At 36.2% G+C, this 20,652-nt stretch overlaps 2 protein-coding genes across 2 annotated transcripts in view; both read right to left on the reverse strand.

Annotated features, from left to right (window-relative positions):
• Window positions 1–18: 18 nt before the first annotated feature.
• On the reverse strand, window positions 19–15,872 carry pask (PAS domain containing serine/threonine kinase). The gene is made up of 19 exons (XM_073849787.1): window positions 15,710–15,872; window positions 14,118–14,335; window positions 13,804–13,971; window positions 13,498–13,638; window positions 12,452–12,586; window positions 11,641–11,755; window positions 11,138–11,325; window positions 10,928–11,039; window positions 10,736–10,837; window positions 9,955–10,129; window positions 8,140–9,077; window positions 6,284–6,459; window positions 5,917–6,072; window positions 5,558–5,683; window positions 5,299–5,433; window positions 4,990–5,189; window positions 3,450–3,583; window positions 924–1,067; window positions 19–831 (listed from the first exon to the last, which is right to left on the reverse strand). The coding sequence occupies exons 1-19, from the start codon at window positions 15,870–15,872 to the stop codon at window positions 635–637; spliced, it is 3,723 nt and encodes a 1,240-aa protein (XP_073705888.1). The 3' UTR covers window positions 19–634.
• A 1,741-nt stretch (window positions 15,873–17,613) lies between these two features.
• The window catches only part of kcnab1b (potassium voltage-gated channel subfamily A regulatory beta subunit 1b), a 61,465-nt gene continuing 58,426 nt past the window's right edge, over window positions 17,614–20,652 (reverse strand). Inside the window, exons 13-14 of the mRNA XM_073849091.1 lie at window positions 18,960–19,048; window positions 17,614–18,627 (exon numbers count right to left, since the gene is read on the reverse strand). Coding sequence (XP_073705192.1) covers window positions 18,538–18,627; window positions 18,960–19,048 — 179 coding nt within the window. The 3' untranslated portion in view covers window positions 17,614–18,537. The remainder of the gene's footprint in view (window positions 18,628–18,959; window positions 19,049–20,652) is intronic.

Genomic DNA, 20,652 nt, shown 5'->3' on the forward strand with positions numbered 1-20,652 from the left:
AGACGAAACAACACTGAATAAAACTGGAAATACTTTATTGAAGAATTCTATTGACATTAACATTTGATAGAGGCTTCACAAAGCCTGAAGTAAAACCAGAGTAACAAAGCAAACTGAAATTAAACCAATAACAATTTATTCATAGGATAAATATTGAAATGTTAAAAATAATTAAAATATTCATAATTTAAAAGGTTAAAAATCAACCTAAAATTCTTTTAAAGCTTTGAAGGCCTAACAACAAATATCTTAAAGCTCAGACGACCCTCATCCAGGTCTAGTGCATGTGTCATGTTTTAACAGGACAATCCTTGTGCAAACAGCAACAACTTTCCACATTTCAGAATACATTGTTTTAAAATCTGCACCAAAGGTGAAAAAAGACACATTGATAAATACACTCCTATTCCTTCACCAAGCACAGAGATAAAGCAGTTTCTTAGCAACACGGATGGCTTCCATTCCCAGTCACACTTTCCTTTTGCTCTTTGGACGGACTGGTATCATCAAGGAGGACAGTGGCAGCTGGACGGACAGTTCTGCAGAGATTGTGCATTAGTGTTCATGGTGACATTAGATGTAATGTCATAATTAGTTGAGCAGAACACATTAGTGTTTCTTTCGCAACAGTTCCTCACTCGTCTGTAAGGTATTTCAGCAGCTCGGACTGCAGCGCTGCCATTGTTCTTCTCTGTTCTTCATCCTCCTCCTCATCATCATCATCATCTTCATCTTCTATAGGAGTGTCCTCAGACGTGCTCAGATTGTTTTCAGGGTCCATGTAGCGGATGTCTGCCCGGTGCAAAAACAATGAGTTGGACTCCACATGTTCTGTGGATTCTGGAATGAAATCGTATGATGTATGAAGATCTGCATCATTTGATTTAAAGAAATATGAAATAACCTAAAACCAATTCTCTTACCGTTGCTGGAGGGGAAGACCTCTCCCCATGAGTACTCTGCTAGATTTATGGGTTGCTGTATCCAGTTTGTCTCCAAGAGCTCCTCTAGAGTCATTCTTTGATTAACCACTGGGTGCAAAAGACCAGCCAACAGTGCATACAACTCTGAAACAAGAACAAAGCGAAGAGTTCAACAGGTATTATTAAAAGTAATGTCCAAAATTACATTTTATGTTCTAAGAAATTGTTCAAAAACAACTGTAATGATTAAAATGAGAATAATTATCTGCCAATAGGCTCAGAAAAATTAATTTGTAAAGGGAAACAAGCCTTCATTAAGAGATATTGCTTCCTATTTTAAGAATATTTTACATTTCTCTGAAAACAAGACTCCATTTTGCATCAAGCAAACACAGTTGAAGTTAAGTTTACATAAACCTTACATACCCTTTTTAAAGTTAGTACTGACCTGAATAAGATACTTCACATAAAATGTTTACATATAGCCCACAAGAGAAAATTTATAAAAAATTACCTTGTTCAAAAGTTTACATACACTTGATTCTTAATACTGTGTTGTTACCTGAATGATCCACAGCTGTGTTTTTTTTGTTTAGTGATATAATCCCTTATTTGTCCTGAACCGCTAAAAAAACTGCCCGCTGCAATCCTTCAGGTCCCACAGATTATTTGGTTTTTCAGCATCTGTGTATTTGAACTAGTGGTGGGCCGTTATCGGCGTTAACGTGCTGCGTTAACGTGAGACTCTTATCGGGCGATAAAAAAAATATCGCCGTTAATCTATTCTCAAAGTTGGGTTGGGAGCTGGGTCTAAACTACGCAAGATATGATGACTTTCACCTTGATATTTTAGCGCGGATGATGTATACCTAGTCGAATTGCACTGTAGGGGGCGAGAATGAGTCTCCAACTTGTGAAATTACCACATCAAATGAGACGTGCAAAGTCTGCAATGGATGCAGTTATGAAGCCGCTTCAGGGCAGGTGCGTGCGTTGCTAGACCCTTTTTACTGGGGCACGCGCCCCAGTGAAAATCTGCTGTGGCCCAGTAAAATCTCAAATTTGAGTTATAATTTACTTTGATAATCCCGAAATAAAGACATTAAACTATATGCAACAACTGAATTGACGCTTCTGAAAGCAACGCAGTTTAATCCAAGCACGGAGAAATCCATGCCCGTGCGCGTCTGTGTATTTAACGGCAACGCGTACGTCGTGCAGCCTTTTGCGCAGAAGTACTTGGTTACACAAGTTTGTATAGGTACTTATGTTGTAAATGCAATTGTCAGGCAGTTTGTGATGCATTTTGGAAACAGGAGATGAGCGCCTGATCTAATGCGCCACCTGGCCCGTTCTCGAAGACTTACTTTTAGTCATTATTTGGGTAGCACACATATTCTGAATGCCTTCACCAGAATTCAAATTAGCCATTTTAATCTAGATTAATTCCAAGATTTAATCTAGATTAATCTAGATTAAAAAAATTAATCTATGCCCACCCCTAATTTGAACCCTTTTCAACTACGACTGTATGATTTTGTGATCCATCTTTTCACACTGAGGACAACTGAGGGACTCACAACTATTACAGAAGTTTCAAACACTCACTGATGCTCCAGAAGGAAAAAATGTTGCATTAATAGGCAGGGGTGTAAACTTCTAAACAAAATGGAGATGTGTACATTTTTCTTATTTTGCTTAATTTTATACATTTTCCCCCTATTAATACTGCCCTTCAGAAGCTACAAAAGATACTTTACCCCCAAATTCTAAAAGTTTTCACCCCAAGCTCTTAATGCATTGTTTTTCTTTCTGGAGCATTGATGAGCATTTGAACCTTCTGTAATAGTTGCATATGAGTACCTCAGTTGTCCTCAGTGTGAAAAGATAGATCTTGTTGGAAAGGGTTCAAATACACAAAAATGCTGAAAAACCAAATAATCTGTGGGACCTCAAGGACTTTTCTGAAGAACAGCAGGCAGTTTAACTTCAGGACAAACAAGGGACTCATGAACATCTATCAATAAAAAAAATAAAAAAAACAGATGCGGCTCATTCAGGTAACAACCCAACTTTTGAACATGGTCATTTTTATAAATTCAAAACATTGTTCGTCAACTATATGTAAACATCTTATGTGAAATTTCTTCTTCAGGTCAGTACTAATTTAAAAATAACATTTTGTATGATCCTTTTATTTTGATAAAATAATTAACATTTTGGAGATTCTGCAAGGTATATATCGACTTTTGACCTCAACTGTACATCCTGATTTAAGAATGTTTAAATATTTTTACAGCTGTAAATAAAACAGAGGAAGACATTCAATTTTTGCAGTGCATGCAACATTTTATGGCATGACTTTGAATTTAAGACCTGCTGCTCTGATTTAAGACTTTTTAAACTACTTAATTTACAGAAGGCAGTATTGAGACACTTTAAGACCAAGAGTAACCCTGAATAAAGCCAAATTAGTTATGCGTCTCCAGTTGATCCTCACGACTGTAATGAAGCAGGGCTTCAAACCTGTGGATATCTGGCATGGAGGGTTGAGTCTGGCCTGCAGGGTTTCCTCCACACTGCAAAACGGGTTTTCACTGAAGAGTAAGGTGTATAAGAGAACTCCTAGAGACCACATCTCCAGCTCTGGACCCTCATACCTACATACAAAAAAAAAACAAAAAAACAACATCATTTAACCAACATAAAGCAGCTTGAAGTCTCATATTTAACCTTTAAATTCTGATCTTTATAAGCAGAAGAGTGGATATATACAGATTTATGCAAGATCGTATAGACCAAATCGGTGTTTGCAAACAGTGATGACTTTTTGTGGTGGCAGAAAAATCAGTTTTTAACTAGCAGTCTATAGAAGCCATGGAATAGAAGAATAAAAAAAATAAATTTGAGTTTATATCCCACACTTCTGCCTTACTTTTGACAAACTCACTATTGTCGAGTTAAATCAAGTCTGACATACGAGATAACTTGTATTTGCTAGAAGTCAGAATTGTGAGATAAAATAGGTAAATGTAAAATGGTGTAAGTTTAAATAGTATTCCATGCAGTAACTGTAGAGATAACATAGTATGTCCCCTATGAACTGCATGTAAATATTATGAATAATATGACATTGATCAAATTTATGCTTTAAAAGTAGGAAAAACAAAATTATAGGTTTCATTCATTAGTCTGTCCATTTAAACGTCTATGTTTAGCTTCAAATGGCATCTTTGCATTCCGATTCTGAAATCCAAAAACAAAATACATTTTTCCCGTTTTCCTTCACTTGTTACCAGTGTTTTTCTGCCACTACAATGCATGCGCAGCTACAAGTGACATCTACTTAAAATTGGTCTTTTGTAATAACTTGAATTCTGATGAAATTCTCAATGAAAGTGTCCTTCAGTAGACCATTTTTAAAAGCACTGACAGCACTCTATTCATGTAACATTCACCAACATAGACTTAAAATGAACATAAAATTACTTTTCACAGCTTTATTTTACTTGTGATGTTAGATATTTTCAAGTTAAACAGGGTTTTCAAACCTAAAAGTAAACAGGATCTATTTTGATTTCATGTTGACTTCAAGGGAACTGCAGTAATTGCAGTCATACTGTAGTTAATGTGTTGCTTAATTTATAGACATGAAAATATAACCCTTTTGTTACCCTTCTCTGATTCTGTAAAAATTCTGTAATTAATTGCTCAACCTCATGTAGTTAAAAAATGTAAGACCTTTGCTCATCTTCAGAACACAAATTATGTTTGATGAAATCCGAGAGATTTCCAATGCTCCATAGACAGCAACGCAACTGACACCTTCAAGGCCCAGAAATGTAGTAAGGACAACAATAAAATAGTCCATGTGACAGTGCTTCAGTGTTCAGAAGATGAACAAAGGTCTTACGGGTTTAGAACAACATGAGGCTAAATAGTTTGACAGAATTTTAATTTTTGGGTGAACTAACTCTTTAACTACCCTATTCAATCCTATATTCCGTCTTTATCAAGCTCAAATGCACAGACGGAACTGTAAGCTGTGTGATGTTTCAGTACGTACGGGTTTCCCTGAAGCACCTCTGGTGAGCAGTACTCCAGAGTGCCACAGAAGGTGTAGAAGAGCTTTCCAGGTTCAAGCAGGGCAGCAGAGCCAAAGTCAATCAGCTGGATGTGGAATTTAGAGTTTATAATGATATTTTCATCCTTTATGTCCCTGTGGAGCAGCCTTTTTCCACGCAGGTAACTCACAGCGGCTACCAACTGCATACACACACATAAGAGACGGGAAAAAAAATAAATAAATAAATCAGGAAAAAGAGATCCAATTACAAAATCTCTGTGGAACAGTCCTCAACAAGCTTTTTCACACCTGTCTAAAGATGTAGCTTGCTAGAGGCTCATCCAGTCTCGGCTGCATGTCGATAAATTCAAACAGGTCAAGCCCATCTCCATGTTTCTCCATCACCATTTGGAAGAATCTCTCATTTTCAAACACCTCTAGCACCTGCACAAAATTAATACACATCCTTGCTGAATAAAAGTATCTAGTAGCTATACTGGATCATTTTATTTTGGCAACAAAATATTCAAAATATTTAACTTAAAATCAAACAGTTCTCTGAGCGTACCTTCACAATATTAGGGTGCTGCAGGCGGGCCAGTATAGCGACTTCTTGACTGACCCGACCCAGATCAGGATCATCCACCCAGCATTCGCTCACCACTGCACTCTTCCTAATGAACTTCACAACCACCTGAAATTGAAGTGAGAGCTAATAAATACAACATCTCTTCACCAGCTCATATAATTGTCCATAAAAGACTGGATACACCCTACAGCAATGACACTGACTCAGTATGTAAACATAGTCTGTTAAGAACCTTGACCAAGCTTTAAACAATTGACGTCATTGTTATGGTGTTATTATCTTGCTGCCGGAAGAATATGAGTGTATGAACAGCGGTGAGTGCAGAGAGTGTTACTGACTTCCTGTCCATCTAGACGTCTTGCAGCAAGCCAGACAAAGCCGAAGGCTCCCTTTCCAATGGCGCGCAGCGGACGGTAGTCTTCCTCAAAATGACCCTCACATGCTCCAGACTGCTCCAGGTCCACAGAGGAGCGCAAGGCATCTGAACGAACTGCCTAAATGTGGGGGGGAAAAAAACCAAAACCTTGCCGATTTATCTAAAACGCAGATAGTTATAATCCACCCAAAAACACTTTCTTCTAAGGAGCTCAATAGAAGATATATTGACCTTTTGTGTTCCACAGAAGAAACGCATACATGTTAGGAACAACATTTTTGGGTGGATCTCTTTAAAGAGCTCAGTTTTAAAATATTCAGGCAGATCACCTCGGCAAGGCTGCAAGCAGGAGCCTCCTGTTCTGGGGCTCTTGTCCTCACTGTGGGAGAGATTGTGCTCTGTAGCGCTTCCTGGTGGTGGAGGAGGAGATGACTCCCACTTAGCCATAAACACACCAAGGAGCTGCCACTGGACAGAGACAGCCAGCGAACATCACACTGCACATCTAAACAGAATGAAAAAAAGAAATGGTGAAAATGACCACTTTATTAGTTGTATTCATGCACTATAACAAAATAATAGTACAGTAGAAAAGATTGAAGGTGCTTTTTGAGCATACAGAAAGAGTACACAGTTTGAAATGGAAAACTAAAGTACAGTAAGAGATAACATGCAGTCATTATCACAAAATAAACCCAGAAAAGGGTCTTGGATGAGCCTGAAGGGGTTTATTTTGCGATAAGGACTACCATCCCTGTCCTGCTTATTGCACGGCTTCTTGCCAAATAAATAAATGGATACAAAACGTTGATTTGAGGATAAATTATTTTATTATCTCACTGGTGGATTAGTTTTGACTAGGGATAGTTCAAGCCAAATGATCATTCTGTCATTTGATTGAAGTCGTGTTGTTGCAAAACTTTCTTTTATAAATATAAATATACTTATACTTTACTGTATACATATAAAGTAAGGTATTTTGCAAAAACATCACAGTGTCCATATTAGGGGTGGACAATATACCAGTAGCCATGATTAACTGGTAGAAATTTGTCAGCTGGTTAATTTTTCCGTAAAAATCATATATCGCGAATCAATCCACTTGGATCAAAACTTTGTGCATCACAAATCATTTGAACTAGATCGGGACTTCAAATCGTGCATTGTGAATCATCTGATTTGAATCATTTAAAATCGCTAAATGATTCACAAACCCATTTCGATCTAAATCAAATGATTTATGTAATGTGAAGTCCGGACTTCAAATGATTCACTATATGTAAAGTTCTGATCTAATTCAAATGATTTGTGATACGCAAAGTCCCGATCTGAATCAGATGATCCGCTATACATAAAGTTTAGAGCTAAATCGAATGATTTGTGATACACAAAGTCCCGATCGGAAGCAAATGATTTGCTATACGTAAAGATCTGATTTACATAAAATGATTTGCATAAAATGTGATTTGAAGTCCCGATCTAATTCAAATGATTCACAAACCAGCTCCAAAGTCCTGATCTAAATTCAATTTTCGATAGTGTTTTGAAGTCCCGATTTGAAAAAAAATTATTTGCGATCTGATTGGAGAGCTTCGATTTATGGATATCACTTAGTATACATGCTTGTTAAAATCATTACAAGCGATGTCGAAATTAGAAAATGAAAAGCTCTTTTAATTTAATCTGGCTTTTGTCATTGTCAGTACTACTACTGGCTTAGCTCACTAGTTTTACGACATTACTGAAAAAAATAAAATAATTATAAGTATAGTTTATTGCGTGAAAAGATATGTGCTTACTGAAAAAGTTAAACACTTATTTCATAGATGCACTGTTTTTTAAAAATTCAAGCACTCTTCAAGTACCTCTTAAGGAATATGGCTATTTTCCAGGGTTTTCCAGGCCTTAAATTTTAACAAGTCAAATTCAAGTACTTCAAGCACATTAGGAAATATGTACAAACCCTGTTACTCATATCATGATTTAAGATTTTGGTCATATCACCCACCCATAGTCCATATAATGGAAATCAGTGGGCTTCTATGTTGTTTGGTTCCCAAAAATGTTCTAAATACCTTTTGGTTTGCAGAAGAAAAACCCAACAAGATGAACAATTCCTTATCCAATACAATATGGGCATAATTGGTCCCTATTTTTAATTACAATTAAAGGGCAGTTGACATACCGATTGGTGTTCCGTCTCTGTTGTAGCAGGTCACATGAATCCTGCCCTCTGGAATAGAAGAGTTCACCTTGACCTTCTTAGGAGTGGAGGTAGCAGGAGCATCACCTGCCAACAAAATTCCGCCCATCCGGAGATCCAGAACACGGCCAACAGCATGTTCTGAAAAGGAATTGCACTGTTCCTCAACTTTGTTTAGATTCTTTTTTGGCAGTTGCTCTAAAGTCTTCGGCTGAGGGCTTGTTTGCTCTTCTTGCTCTTTTGGTGATGGGGCAGGTTTTTGTGTTGTCTCTTGCTCTAGACAGAATTGAGCTTCTGAGTCAGGGTCAAATTCCACAACATAGGGTGAAGGGGTACGCAGGAGCTCAGCAGTATCACATGAGGTGAGTGAATTGTTAAGATCGGCAGAGGCCATTGGGATCTCAGCGCTGTCGTTTAGGTCCATCTCTGCCATGGCATGAACAATGACGTCTCCATTAGAGTTCAAATCCAGAAAGGTGCTGCATGATTCTGCTATCTGATGTCCCTGCTGAGACTCATTTAACTTTTCAGGACCAGAACCACCTACAAGCCGTTCACAGAACCCAGACGATGACCCACTGCCCAGGGAAATCACCTCAAAGCTGGAGTCCTGAAGCTTGGCTTGCTCAGAACACTGGCAGGCTTGTGTGTTTGATTTTGGATGTGGTACAAAACCACATGAATTTACTGGAGCTTCTTTATGGTTCAGGGCGTTCGAGGCATCTTGACCGGTGAAGTGCTGCTCTGATGGGCCACAAGGAGCAGGGATTGTAGTCGAGAGGCAGGTCTTGTGGACCTCCACAGACTCCACCAGAGCAAAGGTCTGTAGCAGAGCGGTGGTGGAGTTGGCAGAGTCAGACTCAGATAGTTGAACAGTCACATCCACAACCTCCTCACAAAGCTCTGTAGTGTCATCCAACCTGAGAACAAAGAAAATGACAAATAATCTGCACATCAATTCCTTTTTTCTTTAACATCTACAGTGGTGGCCAAAATTATTTGAACACTAGTATTTTCACCAGCTAAAAATCTTCTAAATGTCAGTTATTTCTATCTTTTGCTGTAGCATGTCAACAGAAAATATCAGTTTAATCTGCCATTAAATGTAATAATCCAGTGAGATTCTTGTTTGCAAAAGGAGTCTGACAACAGTCAGTGCTCCACACAGTGGATCCAGTCTGTCTGGAATGACATGAAGAAACTGAGCAAACCGAGACAGACTAAATCCAGAAGAACTGTGGCAATGTCTCCAAGATGTCAGACACCTTGTGCAAACAAATCTTATTGGATTATTACAATTAATATCAAAATGTTTAGAAATGCAAACTGATATTTCCTACTGACACAATACAGCAAAAGATAGAAATAACTGACTTAAAACCATTTTCAGCTGATGAAAATACTAGTGTTCTAATCATTTTGTCCACCACTGTAAATTGCCAATAAAACTTATAATATATAAATATATATAATAAAACTTATAATAGCATCTCAATGATACCAAAATAATACTTATATGGAATTTTTTTATGAATGGAAAGGCAAATATTTTTGGGTTAAGGGGGAAATCACAAAAGCATGCCCATTAATTTACAATAATTAAACTGCAATAATTACAATCAGCTAATGCTGCATATATTATACTTCATATTTTTAAAAATTATTATTTTGTGATTCAATAAATAAATGTTTAATTTCCTTTTCCATTCTATACAAATACTTCATGTTTTTAATATATAAACCCGTACATAAATATATATATATATATATAAAAAAGGATTTAGTGGAGCATCTAACCCATTCAGTGGTGTGAAGGTGACAGCAGGTGAGGTCATGGTTGATAGGACGCTGCTCTCCTTCTCCAGTTTGGCACTTGTCCCAGTGAAGATCCTCTTCCCTTTCCCAAGACCCACTCTCCTACGCATAGCTAGATGCACCATCACACTGTCACCAGCAAGCACTGTGTTTGGATCTGCACATATCCAATCAGAGCACAAACACTGGTTAACATATGTGACCCTGGACCACAAAACCAGTCTTAAGTCGCTGGGGTATATTTGTAGCAATAGCCAAAAATACATTGTATGGGTCAAAATTATTGATTTTTCTTTTATGTCAAAAATCATTAGGAAATTAAGTAAAGATCATGTTCCATGAAGATTTTTTGTAAAATTCCTACTGTAAACATATCAAAATTTAATTTTTGATTAGTAATATGCATTGCTAAGAACTTAATTTGGACAACTTTAAAGGTGATTTTCTCAGTATTTTGATTTTTTCACCCTTAGATTTCAGATTTTCAAATAGATGTATCTCGGACAAATATTGTCCTATCCTAACAAACCATACATCAATAGAAAGCTTATTTATCGAGCTTTTGTATGATGTATATATCTCAATTTTGTAAAATTTAGCCTTATGACTGGTTTTGTGGTCCAGGGTCACAAAAAAAAAAAAACGGCATTAATTCAGATCACAAAAAAAACACCACCACACAAAAGCCAGACTTAACTATTAAAATAATAACTATAATAAAGTAAAATATATTTGTGTGGAGCAAATAAGAGAAGGAACTCACTACACGTATCCTGTTGATCTTCCTTAGTTGAGAGCATGGCAGTAGACGGGGTTAGAATATCAGCAGGGGGACGGTTAGCACTAGCAGAATATCTACAGGGGTCTGAGAAGTAGGAAGACAGGAAGTGAGGGGATTTTAGCACAGCATGAAAAGGTAAAGTGTGTATGCATACAGTGCATCACATCTCTGTACCTGTGCAGCTGTCAGAGGGGCTTGATGTGTTCTGTGGATGAGATGTAGGGTGGTTGCTTCGGTCCGCAGCACGAACTCGCTCATAAAACGCTGGTATCAAGTATGTGACATTCTACACACAGATCTGCTGTTAGCAAGTAAACTAGCACTTATGAGGAAGATAAAAGAATTATAAAGACAAAACAACACAACACAAATCCCTACATATACCTTTCCGACTAGCTGACTGCTGTTGTATCCGAGCAGCAGAGAGCTGTAGGGATCGTTGAGACTGTGAATGGTGCCGTTGGGCAGGAGCGTCAGGAGGCAGCTACTGGGAGCAAACACACACACTGATCCAGAGTACAGCACACCTGCGCTGGGGGACAGGACACCACCTTCACCTGATTTACAACCTGCAGGACAAAGGCACACTGCATTGATTACACTGAAATCAATGGCAATTTAAATGCAATGTCTCATTTTATTTAACTGACCAGGAACTTCGTTAATTGGATTGGACAAGTACCAACAAGAAACACAATAAAAATACAGATTTCCTTTAACTAGCAGCTCTGGGGTATGAATAAATCCCCACACTTGTAGGAAATCTGCACTGTTTGTTTTTAGATTGCTGAATGCTCTGCAGTGAAAGTGTGAGAACTGGCCTGAAGGGGTTTGGTTGGTGTGTTGAGAGCTTATGAGTGAACCATCAGATGGTTCTCGATGTGCTAATCCATTCATCTGCTGTGGGGATCTTCCACAGGACACAGCAGCCTGGAGACGGACACATGCTGGTACAACCAAACCAGATCTGGCCTGCACACGCAATCTCTGAACACGCAACACCTGAGATACAAAGGTAAAGAAACAAGCTTTGTGAAGGTGCACAGTAGAGTTGCAAATCAAAAGATTGTTAATTAAAACCATTATATACATTTGCAGATTGAAATAAAAATATAAATATTACATACCTAAATTCAAAAATGTTGAGTTTAAAGAGATTAAAGGGATAGATCATCCAAAATGTAAAATTCTTTAATTACTCACCATCATGCCATTCCAAACCCATAAGACCTTTGTTTTGTTTTGTTTTTCTTTTAAACAAAAAGCAGTATAAAAAGCATTCTTGTAGCTTTGTAAAAATATGGATGAACCACTGATGACAATTTTACAGATGTCCTTACTACGTTTCTGGGTCTGGGTCCATTTTAGATACATTTGGTCTATGCAGAGTCAGAAAGCTCTCTAATTTTATTAAAAGTATCGTAATTTGTGAAAATGAACGAAGGTCTTATGAGTTTGGAATGATATAAGGGTGAGTAATTAATGACAGAATTTTCATTTTTAGGTGAACTATCCCTTTAAAAGGTGAAAAAAAGAATAAAAATGATAAAGAAATTAATACAAAAAAATAAACAAATAAAGATAAAAAATGAAGGGTATATAAAATAAAGACTAATTCAAAATATTAATAAAAAAACAGAACCAGTTAGTTTTTTTGCAAAAATGCCGAATGCATTCTTTTAGAGAGTTTATTGCGACCTTCTGAGTTGTCCTGGAATTGAAAGGGATCTGTAGGGATGGCATCAGAGACATGATTGACAAGCCAGTCATCTCCTCAGCAGCGTGGTAACCATACAGATGGGCAAAAGTGGCATCACAACTGAGGATTCCACCCTGAGGAAACAGAAAGACATAAAACTTTTCTAGCCAACTGAGCAACAGCTTTACAACCAATTTTCTTTAAAGGTACAATTCCATTTAAAAGTTTGAGGTAAGATTTTTTTTAATGATTTAAGTGAGTCTCTTTTGTTCACCAAGGCTGCATTTTACTTGATCAAAAATACAATACAAAAATTGAGAAATATTATTACAATTTAAAATAACAGTTTTCTAAATTAATATACTTTAAAACGTAATTTATTCCTGTGACGGAATGCTGATGTTTCAGCATCGTTACTCCAGTATTTAGTGTCACATGTCACAGTTGAAATTCTGTTGATTTATATAGTATATCTATAGAAGGTTTAAACTTATATTAAGATTTGGTCAGTTACCCAGACACACAGATGTAAACACGGTTAATGTACTACTGAATACATTGTTCTGCTAATTTATGCTGTCTAAACCAAAGAAAAAACGTGTAAGTTTTTAGTTGGTAAAGATATGTATGAGCAGTATTAATCAAGATATTACCATAATACTTCACCTATCTGACTGGTAGGTCAGGATGATAAGAACAAACACAAATGTTGTCAAGATTCTTGCCCTGGAAATCGTGGTTCAGTTTGGCCAACCACAAAGCCAGTTTTTTGCACTCCTCTCCTTGATTTGATATAACTTTTAGCAGTATATAGTATTCCAAAAGTTCTTCCGGTCTGACCAATTAATACAGCCCAAAACATGACAATAATTAATCATTTTCAGCAGCAATAATCAGCTACATTTGAGAGTTCTGCTCGGTTCAGTGGTGTTGCCAATGTGGCCGATTGATGACGCCTCCTGAACGTTCTACAAGCTTATTTAAACGCTTAATAAATAAGGAACACCTTTCAGTGCACAATTAGCTGCAAGGCAATAAGTCTCACATTTTGAGTGAACGTCACATGTGCTGTGATTCTCTCCACTCGCTCCAGCAGGAGCTCCAAGATCTGCTGCCGCTGCTGCTTTGGTATCTGGAGCCACACTGACACAGGAATCTCAGCTCCTGTCAAACTCACTGCGCTCACCTGTGGAGAGAAAGTGCCAGAGCCGTGCTTTAATTAATGATGCTCACATCCACCACAGGAAAGCAGGGATCAGAACCATGGACAAAGCATGCAGCATGGAGGAAATTAAATATTCATGACTCGTGTCAGCTAAGTGAATTGTTGTTTTATTAACCAGTTTCATACCACTTTGGCAGAAACAGCGACCAGGTTCCCATCAGAATCCAGAGACTCCTCCTTCAGTACTTCCTCTTGTGTCTGACTGGCTTTTAGGAGAGAGGTCAGCTTACGGCCAATTAAATCACTGTATGCACACTCAAACAGCTTACAAGCATGTTCATTTGCATCCAAAACCTTGCAAAAGAGATAACATCTGTAAGTCATTGAAATTCTTTGTATTGACTCAATAGAATAGGTGTGCAGCTAAAGTTCAGGTGAAGATAACTTGGTGTAGTCTAGCCTTTGAGAAAAGTGCTTTGACGAGAATAATCATCTGATACCTGTAATGTGGTGCTATTAATGGACAGGACAGCTTTATTAGGGTTTATGGTGAGAGCTGTGCCCCTCTTCTCTGGAGCATTACACATGAGCTGTCTGAGCAGAGAGCTTTCCAACACTGGAGACCCATGAGCTGATGACGGAGACACAGGATGGAAGCAATGCAGATCTGAGATCTGAAGATTCCTCATCGCCACTGATGAACCAACTTGAGAATCACCTTTTGAAAAATAAATTGAGTAAAAACAAATATTCAGTAAATGCACTTCTTGTCATTATTTTTCAAACCCATATAAACTGCCGTTCAAAAGGGTTTTAATTAATATTTTAATTCAATAGAATTCAGTATTCAATGATTTGACCAAATGTGACAGTAAAATCCATTTCAGTCAAAGGCTCTTCTTATGACATTTATATTCATCAAATGTATAAATTAATGGTAACAAGTTTTTTTTTTAATTTTCAAAAAATTATTTATTTTTAAAAACAACCCTGAAAAAATGATCAGTTTCCACAAAAAATATTAATATTAACATTTGTTTTCAGCAATGATAAGAAATTTCAAGATTTGACATCACATGAATAAATTACTTTTAAATGTTAAAAGGTTATTATTTTTATTATCATTTCAGAATAGTACCATTAAAAAAAAAAAACACTATTTTTAACATTGATAAGAAATGAATAATAAATTGCAATCTCTGCCATCCCAGGAATAAATTGCTTATAAAATATATTAAAAATATTTTTTTAAATATTATTTCACAATAGTACCATTTTAAAAAATACTTATACTTACAAAAAAAAAAAAACTTTTGATCAGTAGTGTTTTTTTCCCCAAACAGTAAAAGTGAATTGTAAATGAAGCTGTCATTGTGTATTATATTTTTGTCTTCCAAATAGTTTGGGGTCAGTAAGAAAAAGAAAAAAACATTTCAAACAAATGCTGTTCTTTTGAAATTTCTATTTTGACAAATACATTTATTAAAATTAAAAAATGTTAAAAAGTTTTTAAAAGTTACAAAAATTTATTTTATTTTAAAAGAACACTGAAAAACATTATAGTAACAATTGTTTACAACATCGATAAGAAATGTAAAATGTATAGCAAATTGCAAGCTTTGCTCTCATAGGAATTAATTACTTTTAAAATGTATTAAAATAGAATTTTTTTTATTGTTTATTATTTCACAATAATACAGTCTAAAAAAATATTCCAACACCAGTACTGTTTTTCCCACACAGTGAAAGTGAATCTGGTAAATGTCATTCTGTTTTATATATTTTTGTCTTCCAAAAAAGGCATAGAAGAGAACAAAATGAAGGTAAACAGCTGTTTGGGCAAACTATAAAAGAACTCAATCTCCTTCAGCAAACACTTGAAACTCATTGCTTAATTTTAAATATTTCTTTTTAAAACATTTAGCAACAGCTTAAGTGATCTCCACTGTGGTACCATTTTGTCAACAACTAAGTTACTGCTGTATGCTGCATTGTTGTACTTTTGATAACATTTATCGTTATTATTTTCTGTTGTCACATACTATTCAGTCTCCACACATTGTGGCACAGGTGCAAAAGCTATCTGGCCCACCTGATGCGTCCATGCGGTTGAGGGTGTTGTTGCGAGCACAAGGAAAAGACTGGTTCATACAGAAGGAGTCAGTCTTCATCATACTGCTGATACTGCAGTCCTCATCAGCAACACAAACACCGTCGCCCCAGGGGCTGCTCCTCCGGCCGTGCCTCAGCAACATCGCCGACGCGCTTTAAATCAAAGCGGACAGTCATAAATATGATTCCCACCAACGACCTTGTTGTTTTCGAGACTAGCAAGAGCTTTGCTCATATATATATATCGCATAGCAAACTAATACATCAAGATTATAGAAAGCGCGACTCACCCACCACACTGCTCGCTTCTTTGCTCTGCTTTCAGTTTACTGCCTGCTGCCTTGGACAGAAACGGATTGTTCCTTTTTTTTCCTTTTAGACGGCTAAATTCGATTATAAATAACAAAACAAACCCTAGCCTACAAACAAACTGTGTTTTTTTGGTTATTAATAGGCACAAACAGTGTTCGACGTGTTTGCGTTCAGTATGTCACGGCCTACGATGTTTGGCGCGTATGGAATCGAAATAAGAGTACGGAAGGGCAAGAGCCAATGAAAAAACTGAATTTTGAAACTGACATAGCATTTATCCAATAGGAAACAAAAGTAGGCGGGGCTTGTTGCGTTAAGGGAGGGATGTAGTCTCTATGGAGACATACGGTAATGTTTATGTTATTCAGTAATTTAGCGGCTTCATGTGGCCTATTTTTTTTCCGTTCAGTCACGCCCTTGTTGTTCTACTTTTTAAATTAGTTAGACTGTTTATTTTTTTCTTTTTTCTTTTTAAGAAAGCACAGTTTTCAGGTTATTTGGTTTCCAGGCAACAATGATCTTCAACCAGTAAAAATAATTCAAAATGGTTAAAAAAAAACACTTACTTATCAATTTTGGGTAAAGTACTTTTAAAAGTAATGTATTACAATATCGCGTTACTCCATAAAAAGTAAGTTACTTTTTGGGCTTGCTTATTTATTTTAATAACAAATTTAAATAATTGTTGTTCAAAAAGTTTAATCTGGATCAGAATGATCTGGATTTGGAAATCCCATGTTTTGCTATTCAGAATAAGGTAACCCTTCTAACTTTTGTGTCTGTTTTTCAAAGCAAAATTGGATTGGATCACCCTGATCCAGATACACACTTTTTCAAATTTCCAAATCTGGATTACTAGTGCTCTATGGAGCCCTTAAAGGGACATGGTGATGGAAAATAAAATTAAATGGGGAAAAAAATGGCAATGTTTTGCATTGCATCTACACAAATAACTCCTTCTGACAGGTCCATCTTCGATGATAGTGCAAATGTAGTTTACAGTCAGTGATTAAACAAAATAAATTTCAATGAAATATAATAGTTTTGTTTCATACTGACAGCTGTTTGGAGATTTGGGGATGTATTACTCGTTAAAATTTTGTATTTTTTGGCCAGTTCTAAAGTTTTATTACATTTTTGTTCCTGAAATCCTGAAATCCATTTTTTTGGATCAAAAGTATCCCAATCTTACTAAAATGTGAACTGAGGATTTTATCTAAATCAAAACCAAGATTGGATTTTGTGATCTACTCCGAAATTCAGAAACCTTTTTTCTTTTCAGCAACCCATTTTCAATATTTGATCCAATCCGATGGCCAAAATCTGATCAGATTACTTTTAAATAACTGGCCCCTGGTCTGAACCTCACTCCCAATTTCTCTCAACACAGGACCAGAGAGGTGTCAGTGAATAAATTGGAAAACAAAGTAACTTGCATTACTTATTTGAAAAAGTAATCCATACTTTACTAATTGAAAAATGTAATCTGATTACATAACTTGTGTTACTCGTGTTACCCCAACACTGTTACTTATATATATATATATATATATATAACAAAACACCATAAACTGGAGATGCACATTTTTATTTTAATGTTAAAAGCACTCTGCACAATGCATTAAATTAACAGCTTCATCATTTTCAAGTTTGTAAACATTTTGACCCCATCTGAAATGGATAATAACTAGTTGCTATTTGTAGTTGTGCATTTCTGTCACTTTCTGGACTCAAGTATATACTGCTTAGCAGTTCAAAAGTTGCCAAATACAGCAGCAAGCATTTAAATCTTTAACCAGTGTAACTTAATCACTGGAAAAGCATTGGAACAAACTAAGTTTTTTTATAATGTACATTTAAAACATTGGAGAAGTAAGAAATTATTGAACAGCTTAGACGTGACACAGATTGCAGGGTTTACGAAGGCAACGCACACAAACAGTTGTTTAAGGTTGTTGAACTTTTTGGAGAACATTTAAACACATTAACAGCCTGCTTTGCTGTTGATGGCTTGTTAATCCAACACATTTTTACCAATGTACACAGTTCAACTCTACATGCTGCTTTGCCATACGTCACAGGTCTTAGTTTGTACATTCTCAATGCAATATGCAGTGTGTTTTCCTTACTTTATTTCCCCTACAGTGATTCATAGATCGTAATCATTCGGAATGGATGTCCGGAAGGTCAAGGTTCAAGACCAGGTTCACTTTGGCACATACGGGTTATGACGGCTGAATGCGAAACCCCACAGACGAGGGAGCTTCTGTGCTTCACAGGCAGGTGTGTCTCCACAGAGATCTTAATGCGAGGTTGAGCTCAGGTTTAGGTCAAACAGAAGCATGCATAACATTTTAGCATTTCTACTGTAACAGTAACAATGGCTCTCTGCAGGAGAAGTTGACATAGATACGCAATGGTGGGAATCACACCCGCCGACACAAGAGGGCTGACACAGGATCCTGAGTCTCAAAGCTTACAGGTTCACAGAAAGGCCTAGTGATGGTAGTCCTTCTTACTGTGGGGACGGTTACCCAGGATTTTGTCGATGTCCGAGGCCACGTGAGCGGTGATCTTTGGAAGAACCTGTGAGCGAGAAACACATGGGATGAATTAGAATTAGAAATGATCATCTTAAAGCCCCCTTGAAAGTTTTCTGAGGCCCTCATTTCGTCAAGCTAGAAACGTAAAACCATCTTTTATCTGAAGCCGGTTTTGGATCTCTTATCAGTGTGTGAAATTTTGCCTTGGCGCATAAAAATAACATCAAGCAGTATATCGTTTTTGATGTTTTAAATGTAAATTAACCATGTGAGATTCAGAAGATAGGTGTTAGGAGATGAGAGCACAGAGCTGTAGCAGGCCACCAGAGTTTGTGGGATGGCAGTGTGTTTGAGATGTTTTGATAAATCTCTTGCCTGTATCGCCCCCAGGTTCTCAGTGAGCTGTGTAGGGTTGGAGGTCCCCAGGAGAACAGAACTCACTCCTTCATTACGGAGGCACCAGGCTATGGAGGAACACAGAGAATAGATTCATGAGGAATCTGTCATTTAGTCATACATACATGAAAGTTTCAAGTTAGTGAATCATGGGAATCTCAATTAAGCTGGTGGGATTCTGCTTGGGTGCTGCAGCCAAATGCTTCTGCAAGGATTGTTAATAAAGGACTTTTTAATAGTACAGTTAGTACAAAAATAAAAATAAATAACAATAATAAGATTAATTAAAAACAAAATTTCTAAAGATTTATTATTATTAATATTATAAAAAAAAAAAAACTAAATTTAAATAATTATTGTCCATTATAAAAAAAAAAACACAATAAAATGAATTTAAAACAACTGTGATCCTGGACAACAAAACCAGTCATAAGGGTAAATTTTTTTAAATTGAGATTTTGACATAATCTAAATAAATAAGCTTTCCATTGATGTATGGTTTGTTAGGATAGGAAAATATTTGGCCGAGATACAAGCATTTGAAAATCTGGAATCTAAGGGTGCAAAAAAATCGAAATATTGAGAAAATCGTTCTTAAAAAAAGTTCTTAGCAATGCATATTACTAATCAAAAATTAAGTTTTGATATATTTACGGTAGAAAATTTACAAAATATCTTCTTGGAACACAATACCTGTGCTACTTATGGCTGTCTTTGTGGTCCAGAGTCACAATTAATACAAACATATTTTGCAGTTAATAATAATAATAATAATAATTAACAAAAATTGAACAATATTTAAAAAAATTATTATAGCTTTTTTAAATACACAATATTAAATTATGAAAAACATTTAAGCAACAATTTTTCAGAAAAAAATATTAATTTATTATTATTATTATTAAATAAAATGAGTAATTATTAACTACTTGTTTAACATTTCAAGACTTTTTCTAATAATCACCATCAAGGTTTTCCATATCATAAAAATGCTTCCAAATGCACAAAAAATATGGCAGGTTTGTTTTACTTTAAGTATGTTTTTTTTAACATTTACAATTGGTGACTCGAGCTCTTGGTCACAGATTAAAAGTACAAAACGAGGATTTGTAAAGAAAAATGTTGGAGGATTTTGATATAAGCCAAGAGGAGACTGGTTTTCTTTTGCTGTAAACAAACCTTGGTTTTTGTGAGACTAGCATATTTTCACAGTACAACACAGAAGAGAGTTAGCGGAAGATAGAGATTATAGTTTCTAAAGTTTTAAATATGGATATTTTTCTTACACAAATGCATCGATTCACTTCAGAAGGCCTTAATTAATCATCCAGAGGCGTGTGGGGTACTTTTTATGATGGATGGATGCACTTTATTGGACTACAAAATCTCAACAACCATTCACTGCCATTATAAAACTTGGAAGAGCCAGGACGTTTTTTAATATAACTCTGACTATATTCTTAGTCTTAAAGAAGAAAGCCATATATACCTAGGATGGCTTGAGGGTGAGTAAATCATGGGGTAATTTTCATTTTTGGTTGAACTATCCCTTTAATGTCAAGGTTTGTTTCTCAGTCAGGAAATGTGCTGAAAGCAGAAATTCAGTATTTTACCTTACATAACCAGTGACAGAACAGTCATAATATGTGGCACTTTTGCACAGTTTAAGTGA

Source organism: Garra rufa, chromosome 10 (genome assembly GCF_049309525.1).
Source record: "Garra rufa chromosome 10, GarRuf1.0, whole genome shotgun sequence".
Classification (NCBI taxonomy): Eukaryota; Metazoa; Chordata; class Actinopteri; order Cypriniformes; family Cyprinidae; genus Garra; species Garra rufa.

What these genes read in the sequence shown, in the direction of transcription:
- pask (XM_073849787.1), bottom strand. Translation starts at nt 15,872, where the DNA reads ATGTTGCTGAGGCACGGCCGGAGGAGCAGCCCCTGGGGCGACGGTGTT. An exon ending in ATGTGACGTTCACTCAAAAT is followed by an intron (nt 12,587 to 13,497) that starts GTGAGACTTATT and finishes CTGTTTCCTCAG; the next exon opens with GGTGGAATCCTCAGTTGTGA. An exon ending in CTGCTTGCAGCCTTGCCGAG is followed by an intron (nt 6,073 to 6,283) that starts GTGATCTGCCTG and finishes CCCCACATTTAG; the next exon opens with GCAGTTCGTTCAGATGCCTT.